The sequence below is a fragment of the Mauremys reevesii genome, linkage group 8 (assembly GCF_016161935.1).
Source record: "Mauremys reevesii isolate NIE-2019 linkage group 8, ASM1616193v1, whole genome shotgun sequence".
NCBI classification, from domain to species: domain Eukaryota; kingdom Metazoa; phylum Chordata; order Testudines; family Geoemydidae; genus Mauremys; species Mauremys reevesii.
This window is the reverse complement of record NC_052630.1, coordinates 61,684,356-61,709,327: the sequence shown is the minus strand read 5'-3', so window position 1 is coordinate 61,709,327 and position 24,972 is coordinate 61,684,356. Positions and strand designations below refer to the sequence as shown.

Sequence of the window (24,972 nt, the reverse complement as noted above, 5' to 3'; positions counted from 1 at the left end):
TAGCTGCATTACTCCAGGGGGTGGATTTTTCACACCACTAAGTGTCAGTTAAACTGACGTAAGGTGGTAGTGTAGACCAAGCCTTAATATATTTAAGTTTTGGAAGAAGGGGAGGATGAGTTGTATATGTCCCAAAGTTTGAACAGACATGTCAGTAGGCAGGCAGGCAGGAGGCACTCACACTTTTCTCAATACTGATTCTTAATTATTTATAGTACACTTTGGGCAGTACAGTTACTGCCTACAATTACTCACCCTTTTGCTTTTTTTAAACCACTATTTTAGACCAAAGCAGGTACAAGTCTTTATCAATATACAGTAACTCCTCACTTAACGTCGTTCCGGTTAACGTTGTTTCATTGTTACATTGAGAATTAATGTCAGTTAGAGAACATGCTCGTTTAAAGTTGCGCAATGCTCCTTTATAACATTGGTTGGCAGCCACCTGCTCTGTCCACTGCTTGGAACCAGGGGGAACCGGCAGCTCCCCTAAGTTCTCTGCGCGCCAGCCGCCCAGCAGGCTATCAATTGCCAGGCAGTTCAGCTGTTCCTCCCCCAACTGCCATATGCTGCTCCTGTGCTCTGCCTTGGAGCTGCTCCCAGGATCCTCCTGATTGCTGCGCGGGCGGGTGTTTGGGTTAGGGTGTACTTAGAGTAGGGTCAGTGTACTTAAAGGGGCAATGCACACATCTCGCACTCACACACACACACACACACACGGTATGTGTCTCTGTCTCTCTGCCATGCTGTGTCTCCTCCCTCCATTCCTGCTGCCTTGTAGCCTGTGAGCCTACGTTAATAAAAATGTGTTAACCCTTGAGGGCTCAGTCCAATGCTAGTTCATCATTTAGCAATAAGGAATTCCCTGGAAAATATCCCACCCTCTGACTCTACCACCTCAACCAAGCTTCACAATCATCATTGCTGTGCAAAGTATTACATTAATTGTTTAAAACTTATACTGAGTGTATATTGTGTGTGTGTGTGTGTGTGTGTGTGTGTATGTGTGTATTATATATACATAAAATATAGCCTTTTGTCTGGCAAAAAAAATTCCCTGGAACCTAACCCCCAACCTCACCACCCCTTTTTATGTTAATTCTTATGGGGAAATTGGATTTGCTTAACATTGTTTTGCTTAAAGTAGCATTTTTCAGGAACATAACAACAACGTTCGTTAAGCAAGTAGTTACTGTATATAGTACCTCAAATAGGGTAATAGAGTTTACACAAATTGTAATTAGGATTGGAAATACATAGACTGAAAAAAGATCATTCTAATTAACATGGTGGACTTTTATACATTAATATTTTCGTAAAAAAGGTATATATCTGATTAAATAAAAGCAACAAAGAATCCTGTGGCACCTTATAGACTAACAGACGTTTTGCAGCATGAGCTTTCGTGGGTGAATACCCACTTCTTCGGATGCAAGTCATACTTGCATCCGAAGAAGTGGGTATTCACCCACGAAAGCTCATGCTGCAAAACGTCTGTTAGTCTATAAGGTGCCACAGGATTCTTTGTTGCTTTTACAGATCCAGACTAACACGGCTACCCCTCTGATACTCTGATTAAATAGTTTTTCTAAGTGATCAGAACATGAGACTGGAATAGTAAACCACACTGACTGCACCTGGGGAAGCACGAATTGTTACTTAATTTCCATTACAGCAGGTACTTGCCCAGTGCACTACAGAAGTCAGAGGTAGCATATGATATGGTAGTCCAATGAAGAAATTCTCAATCTTAGTCAATGGCTAGTCCCATTAGAAGAGCTGCAGAAATGAAAAATCAGTGGACCATTTCCAAAGGACAAGATGGATAAATATTCATTCTTCAGTAAAATTGTGTTCCCTATAACTGGGTAAAATCTTTGGTGTTTTTGCTTATGTACTGCATACAGCACAGAATTTACTATGATACTATGCCATAAAAGATCAGGTTGTTGAAATGACAGAAAAGAAAATTTAATACAGGTTGTATTAAGAATATCAAGACAAATTACATACTGTAGACATTTCAAAAGAATAAAATTTATAAAAATATCAGGGTCTCTTACAGTCATTCAGTTCCCCTCCCCTATTTCTGCAATGCTGAACTTTGTGACCTTTACCAATGAAGGAAACCACTAAAGGCTGAACATGCCTTGGTGTTTGTACATTAGCTGCTGCCAGCTGCTTTGACTAAACTATGATCATGAAGAAGAGTTTCCACATGAGCAGTCATGGGTGTAGGAAATAAAGGTGGGGTCATTCTATTTTTATTTTAGTATTATAATATAATAGGACATAGATCCTATTTTACACAGAATAACCAGGGATGTTCACAGAGCAGTGAAGAGGTTAACCCAAGCTAACATATTTAAAAGTGTATAGCTCTTATCATCTTCAGAAGTATATCCGGAATAAGAAAATGGAATGTCTAACATTAAAAAACATTAGTGAATTGTAAGTTATGGCACTAAAGATAAGGGAATACAATTTGAAAAACAAACTCAATCATTCACTTAATAATTATCCCATTTTCATATTATTCACTCATCACTACACTTGTACTGAATATGTATCATTTATCAAATAGAAGTAAAAACCTGTAAGCTTTCTGGCTGCCTTAGGATTTAGTCAAAATGAATGCAAACAATCACGTGGGAGTCAGCCAAGCAATGACGTTAAATTCTGCTCTGTCAGAAGACAGCATCTGTCAAAGCCCACATTTAAACTGCTGCCTGCCTGTGCAGCAGCTGAAGAACTATGGAATGGATTTTATAGACCAAAACCCTTAGTTAAAATTGCTCAAAACCTTTTCAGTTACTGCCTAGCAACAAAGGAGGAAGGAAGGAAGAGAGGGAGGGAGAGATATACCTCATTACTGAATGCAACTGAACCACTACATTCTAGCACTTGCTGCTTAACATTATCGCTAGAAATATGGATACTGAGAAGAGAATACAGCACTGCATTGTCCGAGAAGGGAAATACCAGATGTAAAAGCTTCAATGCATCAATTGTCAGGAAAGACAACCCTCCTCGGAACACAAGCAAGAGCTACTGTTCTTTCATTTGAAAGATGAACAAAAGATCTCAAGAAATGGACACTTATAAGCAAGGAAGGTAACACAGCAACGAGCAGACAGATGGACAGATTGGATATCGTGAAAAGCAATCGCAGGAAGCAGACGTTTGGGGGATGTGCGCATGTTCAATAGCATCTTTTTTGCTGAAGTGATGGTGTGCCAAAACTATTTTCAGTGGGCATAATCCTCTCAACGTAAATGGCCTAACCAAGGAAGGTATGTCTAAACCATGTGTGAGATATTCATCCGTCTATTACCTTTGCATCCTATAGGTATAGATCACTGCCAACCTATAATTCCTAGAGATAACATTTCCATGAACAGTGAAAAAGAATTCCAGCAATTCCTCCCCCCAGCACCCACACAACAGAGAACAAATGTCACTACTGCTTTACTTCTTAGTTATTAAATATGTTTCTCATGGTCAACTGAGGGTTAAGCGTAGGGAAGAGGGATTATGGGGATAATGTAGCTATGTGTGGTTATTGTATTTGAGAAATTAAACTTAAGAACCTCTTGTTTTAAAAAAATCATTTAACCATCCTCTCAAACTAGGTCAGCTTTAATCCTTATCTGAAGTAATCTTAAAACCCTGGTAAAATGGCTGTGTGTGACACACGCTGAGTGCCCTGAACCATCAAAACAGACCATGCAGTCAAATTACATTAGTTAAGTAGTACCTTCAATCCTTCATGCATTTTCTATATATTGCTCGTAAACACAAGCAAAATGTCACCATATTAAATATCAGCACGCCTAATTTAAGATTAAAAAAGCAAGCAAAAGAATGGACATGATTTAATCTACCAGCAGTACAATTAACCACCACATTTTACAAGAAGTATCAGGCTCCACTGAGATCTCCAAAGGAAACCTTAATACACTGGTATCACTCAAGATGGTGAGCATGTAATTTACATCATGCCATCATTACAAGTTATCTGCTTAATATGTAACACATTGATTGTTTAACTGGAACTATAAAAAAGGCACCATGATAAATTGATTGAAAATCATTTCTATCTATAGTTTAAGCTCCGTAATCTTAAAATACTTTATTGATAAAAAAAACAGACAGGAATCTCACGTTACTATCACAATAAAAATAAAAGACCTGAATCTATAACAATCTTATAGAGCTACAGAGTGAACATCCTTATCTGCAAAATCTATCAATAAAACATAATAAATGATTAAAGAGTAATATATAAAAGTGCTTTCTTTGTCCCAGGCAATTCTAACATATAAAACTAATGCAACTGTGGAAAAAGTCTGCATGTCTAATTTAACAAAAGATGTAGCAAGATGATGTAACTTGAACACTGACTGGCACCTTAACAAAACATAACTTGTGTTAAATTTGTCCAAAACTTTAATTTTGGAAAAAATTCACCGGGGGGTGGGGTGGGGGAACTAACCTCAGCAGATGTTCCAATGAATGATAAATAGTTAATTTTGTGAATTTAATGATTTAAAGTTATTGGATTTTAACTAGCAGAAAACAAACATCAGTTTGAGCATAGTCCATTTTGTGCAACAGATTAATGTAGTTAATATGTCAACATAGATATTAGGCCCTGAATAATGTGCTTAAACCCTGCTGCTATTTACCACCAGTACACCAATTCTCAGGCTGCCTTCTCAACTTTTCCCTCTAATTAAGAGTTTGCCCACAGAGCTAATCAAAATATGAAAATCCAGGATGTATAAATGCAGAGCTGAAACTAATGCTTCAATCTGCAGAGCCATAATTATTGAGCACTACTGGAAATAGAAGGAGCTGAAACAAGCAGAGCAAAGACCAAAAATAAAACATTCAAGAGGCATTCTACAGTCTAACTTTGTCTATTCACAATACATCAATCACTGCACATTCAAGTGTTGAGAAACAGATAGAGCTTCTATAAATAATATGCTTAAAATGCACAGCTGCATACTATAGCATTCAAAGGACAAGGTGACTATTCGACTCTCTGGGCAGGTTTAGTCCCACTTACCAGTAACACAGGATGTGTTAATTCTACGCTATTTAAAAAAATACAGCTTAGTATTACTGACTGAACAAGTGTTTGATAATACTCTACCTAATAAAACAGTCAAGTGGCAGGAAACAAAACCATTAATGCTTTTCATAATGTATACTGCCAACTTTTCACAGTTTGTTAAACATTAGGCTATTTTTATTAGGTAATATAATCTGTCATACTTTTTTTCCGCAAAAAAGGACAATTATTATTATACTTAGAGATAAAATTCTTAATTTCCTGCATGCATTTTAAAATATTTTGAACCACAATTACAAATGACATAACGAAGACATCAAGTTTTAATTTAGTCTTTCAGTAAATATTTCCACATGCCTAGTGAACAGACATTTTTAAACACACGAAATTATACAATTTTTGAATATATGGTTTTATTAAAATACATGAAAATCAAGAAACATTTGAAGAAATCACCTCATTTTTATGAAGTTTTGAGCTGAGGATAGGCTTAACATATTAAGAAATTTAAACAGACCACATAAGCATAAAGATTCTAAATAAGCTTTAGCTTTTAAAATCCTTTATTCCTATAATATTTTCTTGTGAAAATTAATTGAAAACAAGTTTTCAGAAGCTCGTTCTACACATTTGCACATGAAATATTCGCAGATACTTTCAAGTTCCTCCAACTAAAAATGGGTGCACAGCAAAAAATTACATTAAAATATTACTTAATAGTTACAGCTACCAACCTAAAAATTACTGAAATCTTTTGCATTTAATAAGAGGAAGTTGTGGTAGTGGAATAATTCAGTGTGGCTACAAAGTTAAATTGAACTGCAGTTGCTATCCTTTATTCAGCTTTTCTAGAAATTCTGTGTTTTACCTTTCTAAAATCTACAAGAGCCTACATACATAAGAAATGGAATAACTATTTTTTACCAAATATATCCCCACCATCAGAAGCTGACATTAAATATTCATTGCACTGAGAGATGTTGGCTGAACAGACATTTGAAGTAAGAATGTTATATTTGCTTTTATGTAAATTTAAAACTCAAACCACTGATTTTTCAAATAAAACGCATTGTCAGCATTATACATTTCTCTCTCACATGCACACACACACAGAAGTTCATGAATAGGCAGATCAGCTCAAAATTAAAACCTTAGGGATTTATTTCCTCCCACAGACAATTTTAGGTTAGTTCTCAAATTAAATAATAATCACTTACAACTTTAACCTCCATGTTACAGGTATGTGTTGTGCACATTCTAAAATAGTTTTAGAGGCAGCTCAGTATCAAACAAACAATATAAGCCATTAAACAATTTCAATTTCAGACAAAACTACTTCAACTCAGTGGGTTTAGGCACTGCATACAATAACAGAAAATCTTCATATAGAAGGGTTTAATATATCACTGAGCAAATATTTTACTGTTTCAGAAGCAGAATTTTGGAACTATATGGCCTTTTCAGATGCATTTACATTGTTGCAAATCATGGTTAAAATCCCCACTTACTTGCTCCTCCTAGTGGAGGTTAATAAGATAGACAAACTATAGCTTTCATTCAGTAAGATAATACTTTCAGCACTGTATCCAAATATTCTGAATGAGCTGTCCTCTGCAGAAAGAGCTATTCATTTTTTCACTTTAAATTTAGTCTGACATATGGTCATTTTAAAAGCTTAATGTAGAATTTTTTTTTAGAATTTTTATTTTTCTACATGTTTTGGGCACAGTCTTGTAGGCTAATATAGGCATACAAACATAAATGGGGGGAGGGAGTTTAAGTAAAGATTTTTAATCTCTAACCATGGTATGATTTAATAAATCATCATCTCTGTGCCAACCTTTCAAATTACATCTTTACAGTTTAAATCTTGTAATTATCCATGTAACATGTCACTACCTTTTTTAAAATGAAGAATTAATCCAAATATTGGCTTTGGAAGATAGCAAAGTAATTAAATAAATTCCACATTTACATAAAAGAAGTGTTTTCCATGGGACTCCTACAAGATAGGAGGTTGGTTTTTTTTCCCCAACTCAAAACCCTGGAGTCTAGAAATAAATTAGAGCAAATTGATAATCATGAACAAATTTGTACTGTGCAATGAAAGGCTCATTTATGAGATGATGTGATCAGCTTTTAATATGCAGCATCATGAAGCTGCCATATTGACTCTGCTCTTGAATCTCAAAATAAATTTATGAGGAGATGGGAAGTCATGCTGTAAAGCTACGTTAGCAAATTTTCTATAGTTGCAGCTGCTAGTATAATTTTGTCTGCACTGTAACATTAACAGAAGCACACAAGTTAGTTACTTTAAAAACAAGAAAAGCATAAAAAATAATCTGTGGTTTACTATAAAAATTGAGAAATTACTATGTAATTTTACTTCCTATTTTATACTTCCTGAACTCTCCATCCCTACAGTAGATTAACTGTTTAATTTTAAAATTAACCACAGAAGATTCAGGTAAGGAAAACGTTCTCTTCAACCCCTTATTGTGGAACTAAAGGTTAAAGGTGAGTCAAAGACGAACGAATGCATTTATCAATTTGTTACTGTCTGACAATTGTAGTGAGGTTATTGGACCCCGAAAATTAATGTTGACAGGTGCAACTTCTCACTGAGTTTCTGAACAGTGGGGCCAATGAAAACAGGCCAAGCAGTGTACTGTGACTAACAGAACTCTGCTATAATCAACTTTGCACCGTCTGTCCCACTACCCAAACATGACCATTTTACAAAAAGGGCCTCTGACTGTGAGAGCCATACTACCCACTGCATGTCAAATCAATTTTAATTAATGCCAATAAACCTTCCCATCTGGTATCAAGGCCTTTTCACTTGGCCTTTCTCAAGAATTGTAGAACAGTTTTACATTCACTATACATAGAGCTGATTTAAATCAGCCTCAGTCTTCCTTGTCCAGAGTTGAACAAGCTACCTTTTATTGCACAGTGGGAAGGAAAAGACACATCATTAGTACCTAGGATACACTATCCATATAAAGCAAAAGCTTTTTTGTAATTTGTAAAGCGCTATACTTTTCCCAAATGCTAATGTGTCAAGTACATTTTAACCTAAAAAAATTAAGTTTGCCTTTTAGTGTGGAATTCAACTTTCTATTTAGATAATTACACAGACTAATATTTTATAGTAAAACTGAAATTTTATTTGCTACTTATTTCTCATTGTAACTTTATATTATAAAAACCTGATCTTAAGGTGAATTGTAAAAGGTTGTTATTTTTTCACCTATGCAGCAGGGTGACCCTTTTGCAGAGAATTACTCAATGTGAATCTAACAGAAGATGAATACCAAAGAATAGCAGTGGATTCAAAAGGAAAGGAAAAAGCATTTTGTTCAACCATTATCTCACATCCCATTGTTGGATATGTACAACATGCTTCAGTGGAGAAGACGACACTGCTGTTTTGCAAAAATGACGTGGAATACCAAAAGGTCTCTGTTTCGCACCCATCTTATTGGTCTGCTTTCTCTCGTGTTTCTTTTTGCTATGTTTCTGTTCTTTAATCATCATGACTGGCTGCCAGGCAGGGCTGGATTCAAAGAAAATCCTGTGGCTTACACTATTCGAGGATTTAGGTCTACAAAAAGTGAAACAAACCACAGCTCTCTGAGGAATATTTGGAAGGATACAGTCCCTCAGACTCTTAGGCCTCAGACAGTTACTAATTCCAACAACACTGACCTGTCACCACAAGGAGTAACTGGTTTAGAGAATACACTCAGTGCCAATGGAAGTATTTACAATGAGAAAGGTACTGGACATCCAACTTCATATCATTTTAAGTATATAATAAATGAGCCCGAAAAATGCCAGGAGAAGAGTCCTTTTCTAATACTACTCATAGCTGCAGAACCAGGTCAAGTGGAAGCTAGACAAGCTATTCGGCAAACGTGGGGTAATGAAAGCCTGGCACCGGGTATCCAAATTGTTCGCATTTTTTTGCTGGGCTTAAGCATTAAACTAAATGGATACCTCCAACGTGCCATACTGGAGGAAAGCAGACAATACCATGATGTTATTCAACAAGAATATTTAGACACTTATTATAACTTAACCATTAAAACTCTTATGGGAATGAACTGGGTTGCCACCTACTGTCCAAATGTTCCCTATGTTATGAAAACTGACAGTGATATGTTTGTCAATACTGAGTATTTAATACATAAGCTTCTGAAGCCAGAACTGCCTCCAAGGCACAAGTATTTTACAGGTTACCTAATGAGAGGGTATGCACCTAATAGGAACAAGGATAGCAAGTGGTATATGCCACCTGATCTGTATCCAAGTGAGCGTTACCCTGTATTCTGCTCAGGAACTGGTTATGTCTTTTCTGGAGATTTGGCAGAAAAGATATTTAAAGTCTCTTTAAGCATCAGACGCTTGCACTTAGAGGATGTATATGTGGGGATCTGTCTTGCCAAGTTGCGTATTGACCCTATGCCCCCCCCCAATGAGTTTGTCTTCAATCACTGGCGAGTTTCTTATTCCAGCTGTAAATATAGCCACCTAATTACCTCCCATCAGTTCCAGCCTAGTGAACTGATCAAATACTGGAACCACTTACAACAAAATAAGCACAATGCCTGTGCCAATGCAGCAAAAGAAAAAGCTGGCAGGTATCGCCATCGTAAACTGCATTAAAAAGGACAATACTCCCTCTATAAAAGTATCCCATGTGCAATTTGTAAATATTGCTGAAAGCATGTACAGTGAAAATGGATGAGCTTAATGGGACAGTCTTTAGTTAAGCCCTCATCACATAATGGAGTTTGAAAATTATTTTTTTAATTTTAGAAGAGTATAATTCTTGAAGATAGTAATATTATGAAACTATAACCAAAAGGTTTTCCAAGCAAATTTGAGGAAAAAAGATGGTATACAAGGATTTTTCTGTGTTAATGTGCAATAATAAGCATGCACACTTTGGTGGTACACTTGCTATTTTATGTGCCAATAAAATATAATTGAGCATATTTTCCACACTAAATTATTAATTTTTTTTAAAATACACACACTGCTCTAATTCAAAAAAGTATTTCCTCTTCAGCCATTAATGATTTCATTCTGTTGTCTAGAACTGTTGTAAATAAAACTATCCATGACAAGTTAAGGACATTTTGTAAGTTTACAAAGAAGTTTTCTTCTTAACTTCAAAACCATGTTAAAAAGTGATTACACAGCTGTTTCACAGGCAATAGGAATTTAGTAATGTGACATTTACAATTTGAGAAGAAACTATCAATGCATTCTAAGTACTGAGCACATACTTTACTACAGTAAGACAAACAAAACCCGCAGTTTAGAAGGCTGATATTGTGTGGTGTGACAGCTTGTAATGTGAACTGAGGCTTAGATTAAAGTCTAAATTGAGAAGTCATTGATGGTTACTTCAAACTCAATTATATTCGGAGGATGACACAATAATCTTGGTAACAAAGAGCATCCCAGTCCTAATATACTACTCACCATGCAAGTTCATTATATCTGCTATTGCATTCACTTTCTTTGGGGTAGTTAAAGGTCCATGAAAAATGCAAAACTCAGAACCTTTGATCTGGTTTAAAAAAATACTCCAATTTGTTAGGGGAAAGACTGCAGTTCCCCTCCCCTCTCAAAAATACTATTAACTAAGTGAAAATTGTCATTTAAGCAAAGTAAGCCAAAAATCATCTTTTCCACAAAGGTGGTAGGGAAGTGATAATTTAGCAAAATTGACATTTCTGGATAGTAAGATTGTGTAAAAAAATAAAAATAACACGAGTGCGATGAAAGTCACTCCTGTGTCCCACTGAAAGTGGCAGGTACAGATATAGATTTATTATATCTATACGTTTCCACTCTACCAATGCACATACACTGCTACCTCGATATAACGCCACCCGATATAACACAAATTTGGATATAACACAGTAAAGCAGTGCTCCGGGGGGGTGGGGCCGCGCACTCCGGTGGATCAAAGCAAGTTCAATATAACACGGTTTCACCTATAACGCGGTAAGATTTTTTGGCTCCCAAGGACAGCGTTATATCGAGGTAGCGGTGTATTTAGAAAAAAATCATTTCCCAATAGGTTGCTGCCCATAATGCTAGATATTCTATGTCACTATTTGTTGTCACAGTGCCAGGTTTACAGCCATATACCTTTGATTTAGTAGAAAACCATCCTGCAACCTCCAATAGTACCTTTCTTGGGCAAAAAAAAATGCTTGATACATTTGGGTAATAGTTATATTATTTGATTCACTACTTATTTATTTTAATAAAAACAGACTATATCTATGGTCACTCAAACCTTCCTTTACAGGAAGGTTACTCAGAAGGTAGTGGTTAGTCAGCTTCTGCATTATTTAAGACTTCTCTGGTTTCCCCTAATCTTTATTGCACTGGGTTTTCAAACTATGTAAGGCACAGAGACTGCATTTATTTTTCGGTTGATCTTCAGGTAATAACGGAAAGAGATCCTGAGTCCATACAGATACTGTTTACTCTTAGCACTAGTACTAGTACGTGTAGGTATGAACAAGCTGAATTACAGTGGTTGTGTTTGTTCCTCCCAGGGAACACTGCGCTCTTGGGTAACATGAGCAATTTGATTTTAGAGGTCCTGCTGTTTTCTATCTCGCCACCTTTCTATATTCAATTTAACTACTCACATGGTACCACAACCACAGTGTATGAGCATTTTCAAAGTATTAAACAGAACAATCTCTCTTCTTTCCAAGCCTGTAGGAAAAATTGCCTGACTAGTTTACAGGGCGGGTGCAAGGATATTTTGCGCCCTAGGAGAAACTTCCACCTTGTGCCCCACCCTCTGAAAACTAGTAAATGTAGCATTATAAACAGCCTATCAGAATGGGTAAGGGCTTTGTAATGTTTCTTTTTTACCTTTAAGGCATTTCAATTGTTTGCCATTGCTTCTGATGGTGTCCCATTCAAAGTCTTACTGTTGTGCAAAGCTAAACAATTGAGCCTTGCATTGCATCACCAGCCAGGTTAGGCAGGGTGACAAATCCCCCTTGCCCCAAAGGGCCATTATCCCCTGGTGACTAATTTCTACTCCAAGTCTATACAGCAGACTTTTAAGGTAAATACATTATTCCTTCAATATTACCCATGCACACATCTCACTCTTGACAAGTTACCAGCTTTGTGTAGATCGCTTCCACGTTCCTCTTTGTGTGTAAGTGCCCTGTAAGACACGTGTTGTGTGCAGTGAGTTTGTCAGGCCAGTGGCGACAGCTGTTTGTGAAGATCAGAGGGCCTTTTGCCAAGGGGTGCTGGTGTCACAGTAAGCTTGGAGTGGCTGACAGTATGGGGCAGGGCACTGAGGCTGGTGGGGTAGGTAACAGGCACTGGGCTGGGGGGCAGGCGGTGCCAGGAGTGGGCAGGGGCAGGTACCTGTCAGTCTCCAGCGCTCGGGCCCTGCCAGCAGCCTCTTCACCTCGGAGTCTCCCCTGCTTGCCCAGGGGCCACTCCTCTTCTCAAGCTCCCCGGCTGCTGCCACCATGGCCACCTGGGAGGATGCAGATGGGGGCGTGCCGCTGCAGAGGAGATGCAAGGGGTTGAGCTCGGCTGGGGCCCCGCACCTGCTGGCCGAGTGGCAGCAGGAACTGGGCGAGTGGGTATGTTGCTTGGATTAAGTGAAAGCTGCACTGAGGAAATAAATCTCATTTAGTTCTGAAAATGATGACGTCCATAGCCATTCCCTCTACATGTACATGAAGGTGACTGAGGGAAACAGACTTTGGGGCTGCTGCTTTACCACTGTGCTGATACCCACGTTTGGTTTTCCTTCAAATACAGATCCAACAGTTTGCTTTCCAGTTGATACTTGTCAGAGATAGCAGTCTGGATGAAAGCTAGACAAGATGGAAATAATGCTGCTGGTTATTGGGAAGACATCTGGAGAGATGGTTAGGGGCAGACTGTTCCCTCCATTAAGGATGTATGCTGTTCCTTAATTATGTGATATGCTATCATGGGTTCATAATGCATCCAGCACTGGGCCTTGATGTTCGGTTAAGAGCAATGGCTCAAGATACCTTCCCCAATCAACAGCTGACCGAAAGAATACAGCCCTTCCTTTCTGAGTAGGACCTCAGTGCTTAGCCATACGTTTGGCACTTCCAGGCTGGACCACTGTAATATACTTTTTATTTGAGTTCTTCAGAAGTTTCAGCTGGTCCAGAATATTGTTTAACAAGTGTGAAAAAGACATACACAGCACATAACACTTGTCTGTACTGGAATTCTGCTTGCTGAAGGGTTAATCCAAGGGGTTAATAGCGAAACCTTATGTGGCTTGGCACTTGAACTCTAGGGTTTGGCAGTAAGTTATCCTCTAACAGACTCATCTTTGGAACTTGTTCCTCCTTAGAAGTCTGCCAGAGTTTGGCAGCATTTTAGGACAGGTTGCAACATCCATCAGTTTAGTCTGGCACTGTAACTGGCAGATTTGTTAGCGATCAGGTGCAGAGAGAGAGAGAGAGTGAGTGTGTGCGTGTGAGAGTGAGTGAGTGTGAGAGAGAAAAGCTGCTTAGTTATATAAGCTATATTGAGAGTCCATCATAGTTTGTAAAAATTTGTATTAGTGCCTATGTGTAACTTGAAGGCACTTTATAAATACAAAAATAAATATTTGGACTATACACAAGATAGCCAGTCTACTGAAGTTTTTTTTGCCCCTGAACACTGTTCTCTTTTCCCTTGTTCAGAACCAACTTTAAGAAGTGAAGGGGGCTTTGTACACTGAAAGACTATTACAGGATGAAATAGTAAAATGCTTTCCCATTTAAAAAAAATAAAAATTGCTTTCCATTTGTCTATGTTGTGTTTAGACACCACTTAGTTTCTGCTTACCCTAGTACAAAATAAGAAAGCATTCGTTCATGTTTAAAATAATGCAATAGCAATTTATGGTACAAATTCTTTACTCTTTTTTATTATTTTGTTTGTAATTTTTCACTTACAATATTCTCTTCACTAGAAGAGAACTATGTTTTGAGTTTTACATTGTCACCTTCCAAACTAAGATGGACAGAAACTATATTTTCCATAAAAGTAGTTTGAGCATTTGTGGCTAAAGATAAGGAATCTGTTCCATGATGTGTTCCTACAATACACATGTACCTACAGCTCAATATATACCTCAATTGCCAATGTTAAATGAAGTATTTTCATTTATCTGTTTTTTGGTTGTAAGATGAGAAAAAGAACAAATGGAATCAAACTATAAGATGACAGTAATATCAGGTAGATATAAGGGAAGGGAATACAGTTAAAAGCAGTCTTAAATGACGAGAACAATGGCTTAGTGGATTATCAGCAGGGAAATTTCATGATTTTTGGCTAACAGTTGATACTTCCTCAGCTAAAAAGAGATGCATATAAAATAACTGTGTGTAATCCAGAAAGTAACTATTGAAAACAGGCATCATCTGACAATACATCTGTCCCCTGTGCATCTTCAGCTAAGCGAGCGAGATTGAGCTGGAAAAGAACCTAACATCAATAGCCTTCTCTGTGACAAAACGAGGTTTCATGGCTAACAGCATGGGGTTGGGAGACAGGACCAATTCTGACAGATTTCCTGTGTGATCTTGGGCAAGTCTCATGACCTCTATCTCAGTTTCCACATGCAAAATAAGAATAAAAATACTTCCCAGCCTCAAGTGGTGCTGTGGGGAGAAATTCAGTGTCTGTAAGATGCTTTTGAGACTTAAATGGAAGATACTACAGAAGAGCAAAATATTCTTAACTAAGTTCAAAGTTATTAACTCAATTTTTCATGGCAGTTATGTATAGCACAACAAACATCCAATTTTCAGATCCTAGGTTGAAGATGACATGCTGGTAAATAGTTCAGCATCCTACCTCAAGCACTGATCACATTTTCTCAGTGCATGTCTACACTACAGACTTAAGTCGACCTAGGTTAGGTCCACTTACAGCCAGTCATTGGCTGATGTTTACGCTACCTTCCTTCTGCCAGTGGTGAGCATCCTCATCAGGAGTGGGGGGCTGAAAGCCAGTGCAGCTTCCACTCAGTTCCCTGCTGGGAGTGGGGGATGCAGCCGCCTGGGCATCTCGCTTCCCTGATCGGGGAGCCAGTTACTACAGGGCTCCAGATTCCTGGCTTTCTTGTCAATTTCACAGCTCCAACATGGAGCCCTGAAACTGACAAGACAACCAACTGCCCATGTAAGTAACAGTGTCTACACAGACACTGCGTTGCCCTAACTACACTGACATAAGCCTTATGTGTCTCATGGAGGTGGATTTATTATGTTGATGTAGTAGGGCACTTACAGCATAATTAGATTGACGTAAGCTGCCTTACATCAACCTACGTAGTGGAGACCAGGCCTTAGTAAACTTTAAACGTCCATCTGATATTGTGAGGCGGTAAACATGGAATCTCACATATTTTACAAGTTATATTTCAGAGTATATCGTACATCCATACTAAACCAAGCATTATATTCCGGTATCCTTACTATTCTAAGCATTTTTATCTAAAGAAGTGTAAAAGTGCAGCCAAAAAAAATCCCTACTCTGAAGGGTCTCTTTTTTCTCCCCACCTATTTTCCTGATGTGTCCTAACCCAGCACAAGCTTCAGACATACAACAGTATGAAATAGTGGGAGAAACTAGCAATGAAATTAAAAATTTAGAGCCATAAGTAATCAAAAGTATGTGAAAACTTGAGAGTGAAAGGAGAAGATAATATAAAAACACCAATTCCCTTCAGATTTCTTGTTAACGGTAAATATTAAACCATAGTTGAATCTATAACTCTCAGTTTGGGTTTTTTGTTTTTTTTTAAATGACTACAATAGTACATTTGCCAAACTCAGAAAACATTGCTTTTCTTTAATTCTGCATTTTTATATATGTCATGTACAAATATTTTATGCCTTTAAAAGAACAGCATATTTAGCCACAGGCCGACTAATGCAGGACAATTGCAGTAATTCAAACTATGGTATCTTCCTTGAAATTTCACTGGATGTAGATAGCCCAAAGCGGATTTTACACGGATAGCAACTGAGAGACAACATCTTCCAAAACAGTCTATGTTATAACTTGTATGTGCTAATGCCTTGGAAGACTGAAGTGACTCAAGTCTGTAAGCCATATTTTAAGAATGTAGTATTTACCGTACTATTGTAGGTCAGATCTTTGGTATTTCAGCTTCCTACCCCAACACTGATCGTCAGTATCTATTTTTGCCTGCTGAGCTATTAACATTTGTGTCTAGCCAGCTGTACAACAATGTATAAAGAAGGCAAAGAGAAGGCAAGAATGCCACCTTTACTCTATATCCAAGACAAAAATAAAGTTACAGGTATAAGGAATAAAGATAGGCACTTCGGTCACCTCAGTTTAAAGAATATCTAGTTGTCAGGCTACAAAGATGAAATTGTCAGGCACTACAAATGAGGCAGCTAACCAAACACTATATTCAGGTTAAAAAAATAGGACACATCTAATGTTATTTTTTTTAAAAAGGAGGACAAACTAGAAAACAATGTCTGAATCTATAGTTAGAAAGGCCTACATAGCTCTCCATTCTGAAAGAATTAAAGTACAAAGTAGGGGGTAGATCCATTTCTATATCAAAATTTAAAGTCATTTCACAATTACAAAGGCACACTTTTAAAGAGCTGTACCTTGATCAGAGGGAATACTAGAGAAAGTGACATGAAAGCATATCAGGAGATACTAACTCCAGAGGTAATCTTTTCCATAGATGGCTGTCAGTGAATATTCAAAACAAAGGGAATGAAAAATAGACCTGATGATCTAAAATTTAAACAGTTTATTTACCATGAAATTATTAATTACTGTTCTTTTTTGATTAGTGCAGTAATAAATGAGAACTAACCTGCTACAGAATGGCACTTTCTTTTCACAGTTAAATGATTACAAAAGGATTCAGCTGAACATGGATATAGATGAAAACTACCATGTTGCCTTCCTGGTATTACCATGGCAACCGTTACAAGAGCTCTCTCCTAAGTATTTAAATCTGACAGTTTCACAGTAACACTAACACTAACTGAATGATGGTGATGCTGTATTTTGCTTTATTAGCAAACTGCTCAAATCACAGAACATTAACTATTTTCTTCATACTTTTCAAAAACTAACTCTTGGACAGAGTACACTGAATGAGACTGTAATCTTGAATGACTTACCGTATATACTCATTCATTAGCCCGTTCGTTTATAAGCTGATTCCCCAAGATGGATAGGTAAAAATAGCAAAAACTGTATGACCCTTTCATAAGTCGACCCTATATTTCAGGGGTTGGCAAACTTTGGCTCCTGGCCTATTAAGGTATGCCGCTAGCAGCCCTGGACATTTTGCTTACCCGGCGCGTTCACAGGCACGGAGCCCCTCAGCTCCCAGTGGCCGCGGTTTGCCGTTCTCAGCCAATGGGAGCTGCGGGAAGTGGTGCCTCTTCCTGCAGCTCCCATTGGCTGGGAACGGCGAACCATGGCCACAGGGGGCTGAGGGGCTCTATGCCTGCAAACGCTCCAGGTAAACAAAATAACAATGTATTAGATATTCAATTCAATGATTCCATAGAGTTTAAAATAATCAAATTTTGGTGTAGACCCGTTTATAAGCCGACCCCCGCTTTGATGCGTCACTTTTTTTTACCAAAAATATTCAGCTTATGAATGAGTTTATACGGTATCTTAAAATAAATAAATAAAAGTCCCTCCAGCATAAGAAACACTCATAGCTACGCCTTTATGCAGTCTCAAAGATTCCACCTAAACCACTTATGTTAAACTTCGTTGGTGTAAAGTTGAAGTCAATACAGCTAAAATCTTTGATAGATTTTCTCTCAAAGGGTTACATTCTTGAAATAACTGGTCAAGAATGTAATATAAGCATGTCTGAGAAAAGGGGTTGTCTGTCTAAACAGAGAACAATTTCAGTACATACCAGAGCGGATAAAAATCAATTTAAAAAAAATTATATTATATAATTTTTTTTAATTTAAAATCAGATTTTTTTAATAAAATTCTTTTTGAGGAAAAACCTATCTAAAGATAGTTTTATTTAAGATACATTATAGCTCAAAGATATCTCATCATGGAATAGGGATTATAAATTCTAATTCTATAGTATGAGAATATATTCATGTAATGTTTAAGAAAAATATTGTAAATGAGTTCCAATATTTCATAGATTAGGGACCCAATCTTATGCGGTTCCAGGGGCTTCTGTATAGATTATTTAGGCTAATCTTTCTATCTACCCAATGGGACTCAGTGCTCAGTCTAGAAGATACCATCAGAGATATTTAGTTTTGCAGTTCTCAAACTGTGCATTTGTGTCTCCAGAGATAACATGCTTGTTAACAGCAAAAATATTTTTAACTAACTATACAGAGGTGAGAAATAACAGACCTCAACCCTATTGTCCCTCGGCAAATTTGTGCAGACAGAGTCAATCCCTTACCTCTCTCTAAAAGTGCAAAGTTTCAAGAAGTTCAATGAATAGAAGACTGTTGGGGGCAGAACAGATCTGGACAAGAAGAAGTCTGGAGATAAATGTGAGAATGGAGGGACAGGCAGTATAAATGAAAGTAAAATTGTTTGAGCAGCATATTCCAGAAGTCTTGGTCTTTCTGAGTGTAGCCTTTATTGATTTGAGATCTACCATATCATTCTCTCACTAGAAGGGAAAACTTATAATGGCAGCAGGCCATAGTAAAGACCCAATTTGGGAATAAGAATCATTCAAAAATATATGTTTGTTGATGATGTTTCAAAGAAAGTCACACCAGTGAACTGGTGGAAGTCACTTAAGCACTTGGATTCAGAGACTGTTGAAGTGATGCTTCTTCTGCCAGTGCAGAAAGAATATTTTCTTCCTTTGGACTAATTCAATCCAAATTGAGAAATAGTTTGGGACCTGAAAAAGCAGTAAAGCTTATTTTTCTTTTCCAGATTATGAACCAACAGGAAAATGAAGGTGAAGATGACTGAGTTATCTGCAGAAGCCAATATTTTAGGTTTCTCATGTTGGCCTGGCTGACACAGTCAATTTAGTTTTTTTGTTTGTTTGTTTTTTAAATATTTCATTTAACTATTTTAGTTTAACAATTTAAACAAAAACAAACCTGATTTTAAAAAATTTGATTAACTAAATTCAAAAATCCATATGCTTGTTTTGTTAAAATATTCTATGTTTACTGTTGAAGAAAAAAATCCAGAACACATAACACTGTTGTTTTAGTTAAATAAAACAATTTAAATGTCTATCTGGTGTTGTTCTCCTAATATAGCATGGCAAGAAAATCCTCCAGATGTTAATGATTAACCTCTTGAATTGGAGATAGTTCACCTCCCAATGACTTCATAAATATCTGCTTCAATTACCTTTTGTAAATGAAATAACCAAACAATCCTTCATTTTCTGATACAGCTGTAAAATTAATCTGAAAAGTTTTCAAAATAAATCACTTAAAAAATGTATAGTTGTACCTTCTAATAATGAAACCTACATCGATCTCTAAGTTGTGAAGAATATGTATTAAAGTTATAACAACCAACAAGAATGCACTTTTATGCAGAAATCCATCATTAAATAAAGTCTTCTTGACTAGTGATTTAAATCAAATCCACCCTGGTGTATATCTTGAAAAAAATTACTTGAGAGAGCAGGAGGATAGACCCACAATCTTTTCCAATCTTGAACTGTATGCACTCAACTATTTTCATCAAGTTGTAGGCAATCTTAACTCAGTGGGTACATAAAAGGATATTAAAGGCAAATGCATAAATTGGCATAATTTAAACACTTCTACCTCCAAAAAAAGTCTTAAAAACGCTTCACACCAACAACTGCGCAACAGATTAAATAAATATTTAGCATTTATTTTGTCTTTAATCATAAAGTATAGGATACTTCAGTGGTCAGTTGTCAACAAGACACTATTTATTATGTATACTAAAAAGAAAACTGATATTTCCAATAACTAAGCAATTCTCTGAGTAGTGATTACAGGTATCTGAAAATGAACTGCACGGTAGCCACAAACATTAGAAGCTTGCAAGAAAGTAAAACATTTCATTTCGCCAACACAAAAGATCATAGACTCAGACGTTAAGGTAAGAAGGGACCATTATGATCATCTAGTCTGACCTCCTGCACAACGCAGGCCACAGAATCTTACCCACCCACTCCTGTAACAAACCCCTAACCTATGTCTGAGTTATTGAAGTACTCAAATCGTGGTTTGAAGACCTCAAGGTGCAGAGAATCCTCCAGCAAGTGACCCGTGCCCCATGCTGCAGAGGAAGGCGAGAAACCTCCAGGGCCTCTTCCAATCTGCCCTGGAGGAAAATTCCTTCCCAGCCCCAAATATGGCAATCAGTTAAACCCTGAGCATGTTGGCAAGAGTCACCAGCCAGCACCCAGGAAAGAATTCTCTGTAGTAACTGAGATCCCACCTCATCTAACATCCCATCACAGACCACTGGGCATACTTACCTCCTGATAATCAAAGATCAATTGCCAAATCAATGGCCAAAATTAGGCTATCCCATCATACCATCCCCTCCATAAACTTATCAAGCTTAGTCTTAAAGCCAGATATGTCTTTTGCCCCCACTACTCCCCTTGGAAGGCTGTTCCAGAACTTCACTCCTCTGATGGTTAGAAACCTTCGTCTAATTTCAAGTCTAAACTTCCTAGTGTCCAGTTTATATCCATTTGTTCTTGTGTCCACATTGGTACTAAGTTTAAATAATTCCTCTCCCTCCCTGATATTTATTCCTCTGATATATTTATAGAGAGCAATCATATCTCCCCTCAGCCTTCTTTTGGTTAGGCTAAACAAGACAAGCTCTTTCAGTCTCCTTTCATAAGACAGGTTTTCCATTCCTCAGAACATCCTAGTAGCCCTTCTCTGTACCTGTTCCAGTTTGAATTCATCCTTCTTAAAAATGGGAGACCAGAACTGCACACAATATTCCAGATGAGGTCTCACCATTGCCTTGTATAATGGTACTAACACCACCTTATCTTTACTGGAAATACCTCGCCTGATGCATCCCAAAACCACATTAGCTTTTTTAACAGCCATATCACGTTGGCAGCTCATAGTCATCCTGTGATCAACCAATACTCCAAAGTCGTTCTCCTCCTCCGTTACTTCCAGCTGATGTATCCCCAATTTATAACCAAAATTCTTGTTATTATCCCTAAATGCATGACCTTGCACTCTTCACTATTAAATTTCATCCTATTACTTATACTCCAGTTTACAGGATCATCCAGATCTTCCTGTATGACATCCCAGTCCTTATCTGTGTTAGCAATACCTCCCAGCTTTGTGTCATCCGCAAACTTTATTAGCACATTCCCACTTTTTGTGCCAAGGTCAATAACAGAAAGATTAAATAAGACTGGTCCCAAAACCGATCCCTGAGGACTCCATTAGTAACCTCCAGCCTGAAAGTTCACCTTTCAGTATGACCCACTGTAGTCTCCCCTTTAACCAGTTCCTTATCCACCTTTCAATTTTCATATTGATCCCCATCTTCTCCAATTTAACTAATAATTCCCCATGTGGAACCGTATCAAATGCCTTACTGAAATTGAGGTAAATTAGATCCACTGCATTTCCTTTGTCTAAAAAAATCTGTTACCTTCTTAAAGAAGAAGACCAAGTTGGTTTGGCACGATCTACCTTTTGTAAAACCATGTTGCATTTTGTCCCAATTACCATTGATGTCCTTAACTACTTTCTCCTTCACATTTTTTTCCAAGACCTTGAATACTACAGATGTCAAATTAACAGGCCTATAGTTATTCGGATCACTTTTTTTGCCTCTCTTAAAAATAGGAACTATGTTAGCAATTCTCCAGTCGAACGGTACAACCCCTGAGTTTACAGATTCATTAAAAATGGTTGCTAATGGGCTTGCAATTTCACGTGCCAGTTCCTTTAATATTCTTGGATGAAGATTATCTGGGACCCCCAATTTCGTCCCATTAAGCTGTTTGAGTTTGGCTTCTACCTCGGATGTGGTAACCATCTACCTCCATATCCTCATTCCTATTTGTCATCCTACCATTATCCGTAAGCTCCTCATTAGCCTCATTAAAGACTGAGGCAAAGTATTTGTTTAGATATTGGGCCATGCCTAGATTATCCTTAACCTCCACTCCATCCTCAGTGTTTAGCGGTCCCACTTCTTCTTTCTTTGTTTTCTTCTTATTTATATGGTTATAGAACCTTTTACTATTGGTTTTAATTCCCTTTGTAAGGGAAAACTCTACATGGCTTTTGGCCTTTCTCACTTTATCCCTACATGTTCTGACCTCAATAAGGTAGCTTTCCTTGATAATGCCTCCCATCTTCCACTCCTTGTAGGCCTTCTGCTTTTTCTTAATCACCTCTCTGAGATGCTTGCTCATCCAGCTTGGTCTACAACTCCTGTCTATGATTTTTTTTCCCCTTTCTTGGGATGCAGGCTTCTGATAGTTTCTCCAACTTTGACTTGAAGTAATTCCAGGTCTCCTCCGCCTTTAGATCCACAAGTTCTTCTGTCCAATCCACTTCCCTAATTTCCTTAATTCTTTAAAGTTAGCCCTTTTGAAATCAAAAACCCTAGACCCAGATCTATTTTTGTTTATCCTTCCATCTAGTTTGAACTGAATTAGCTCATGATCACTCGAACCAAGGTTGTCCCCTACAACCATTTCTTCTATGAGGTCCTCACTACTCACCAAAACCAAATCTAAAATGGCTTCCCCTCTTGTTGGTTCAGCAGCTACTTGGTGAAGGAATCGATCAGCTATCGCATCCAGAAAGATCTGAGCCCTATTATTATTACTAGCACTTGTTCTCCAGTCTATATCTGGGAAGTTAAAGTCTCCCATGATCACACAACTCCCATTAGTGTTTACTTCATTAAAAACATGAAAGAGGTCTCTATCCATATTCAAATCGGATCCCGGCGGTCTGTAACACACCCCAAGCACTATCTCAGGGGAGACTCTAGTAGCTTTCTTTCCCAATGTGATTTTTACCCAGACAGACTCTGTCTTATCCATTCCATCACTTCTTATTTCTGTCTACCTCATCGTTGATATACAATGGTACTCCACCACCTTTGCCTTTATTTCTGTCTTTCCTAAACGGCACATAGCCTTCAATACCTGTACTCCAGTCATGACTACTATTCCACCACGTTTCTGTTATCCCTATATCATCAGGTTTCACTTCCTGCAACAGTAGCTCTTGTTCCTCCATTTTGTTACCTAGGCTCCGTGCATTAGTGTACAAACATCTTAATTTTTGCCATTTGGCTTCACTGACATTCTTTACCTGATTAGGCACAGACATTCTACTACCAGTATCACCTATTAGACTGGTATCTACACTACCCATCAACAAGTTAAGTATCTGCTCCTGTTAACACTTTTCAAAATGTCATACTAGATTACAAATCGGTATGATGCCTTGGTTCATAAAACCACTAAATCCCCCAGCTCTTCTTTTAGAAAACAGCTCTTCTTGAGAAAATGCCAAGTGCTCCCATGCCTCAGTATGCTTCAGGCTTTAAACAACAAAAACTCTGACCGACCACACACACACACACACGCTTTGCTAATAAAATGCTGAATACCACTGCACACAGGAAAACACATTTTGCTGAACTGTTTTAATTAAATATTTCATGTGCATTTGAGGAAGTGGGGTTGTAAGAAACATTTGAGAAAGAGAGAGATTCTATTCCCCTTGTATGATTTCCAGGCAGCACACATTGCCTCCAATATAGACGTGAACTTTGGTATATGAAATGAGCCTCAGCATTAACAGCCACTGTAACTACAGTTCACAGGCAGTATAGCATAGTAAACCAAGACAGAACCACTGGGGAAATAGCCATCTGAGAGTCACTCTAAAATTTTATGTCAACTGTTAGTACTTCCATTTAATGCAAATTCCAGTCTTCTTACAGGCATCCCTCTAAAGTCCACTAGACACTGATTTTTGAAGACAGAAAAATTCAACTCAATTAGCTAACCCTGTGGAAAAACTAATTTACGTCTGTATCATCTTTGAATAATGTAAAGCATGTGTGTTCTTATAAATTGTTCTTTTATGTACAAGAAGGTAGCATTTTTATGTTCCAATAATTTAATGGAACAAGGATATAGTTCAGATGTGCTCTTAACATTACTTAATTCAGACACCAAACTGTAAGTCAGGGGTTCTCAAACATCATTGAACCATAATCCCCCTTCTGACAATGAAGTTACTACATGACCCATCTGGAGGGGTGGGGAGGTTGGGGGTTGGTGCCCGAGCCCTGAGTGGGATAAAAGGGAACTGCAGGCCAAGCCCTGAAAAGCTTAGGTGGGCAGGAAAGGAGGTTGTAGCCCAAGCCCCACTGCACTAGATGTGGGTGGAGCTCAGGCTTCAGCTTCAGCCCTGGGTTCCAGCAAGTATGCTGGCCCTGGCAACTCCGTTAAAATGGAGTCGTGACCCACTTTGGCGTCCCAACTCACAGTTTGAAAACCACTATGAATCAATATCAAATATACAACTGATGGGACAACTAACACACCTGGTACTGAAAAAGCAAATTCTAAAGCCTATTTTGTAAACACATGGATACATATAAAATTTAAAGTTGCTCTTGAAATAATAGATACATCTAACAGTAAATATCCTCTAATAATTCTACATTAATGTCAACAGGACTTCTCAGTATTTTTTAAGGAGATAGATTTTAAAGTGTATACAAAAGATACATTTTACTATTTCACCACATCCAAAAATCACAAAAGAAATTAAAAAAAGCTTCTGCTGTTTTAG

The 24,972-nt window shown here is 37.7% G+C and overlaps 2 protein-coding genes across 2 annotated transcripts in view; one reads left to right on the top strand and one right to left on the bottom strand.

Annotated features, from left to right (window-relative positions):
• Positions 1-24,972, bottom strand: part of CDC73 (cell division cycle 73) — a 194,468-nt gene that overhangs the window by 91,781 nt on the left and 77,715 nt on the right. The gene's annotated exons all lie outside the window — the stretch shown is intronic.
• B3GALT2 (beta-1,3-galactosyltransferase 2) lies at positions 2,710-10,690 on the top strand. The gene is made up of 2 exons (XM_039484450.1): positions 2,710-3,293; positions 8,345-10,690. The coding sequence occupies exon 2, from the start codon at positions 8,477-8,479 to the stop codon at positions 9,752-9,754; it is 1,278 nt and encodes a 425-aa protein (XP_039340384.1). The 5' UTR covers positions 2,710-3,293; positions 8,345-8,476; the 3' UTR covers positions 9,755-10,690.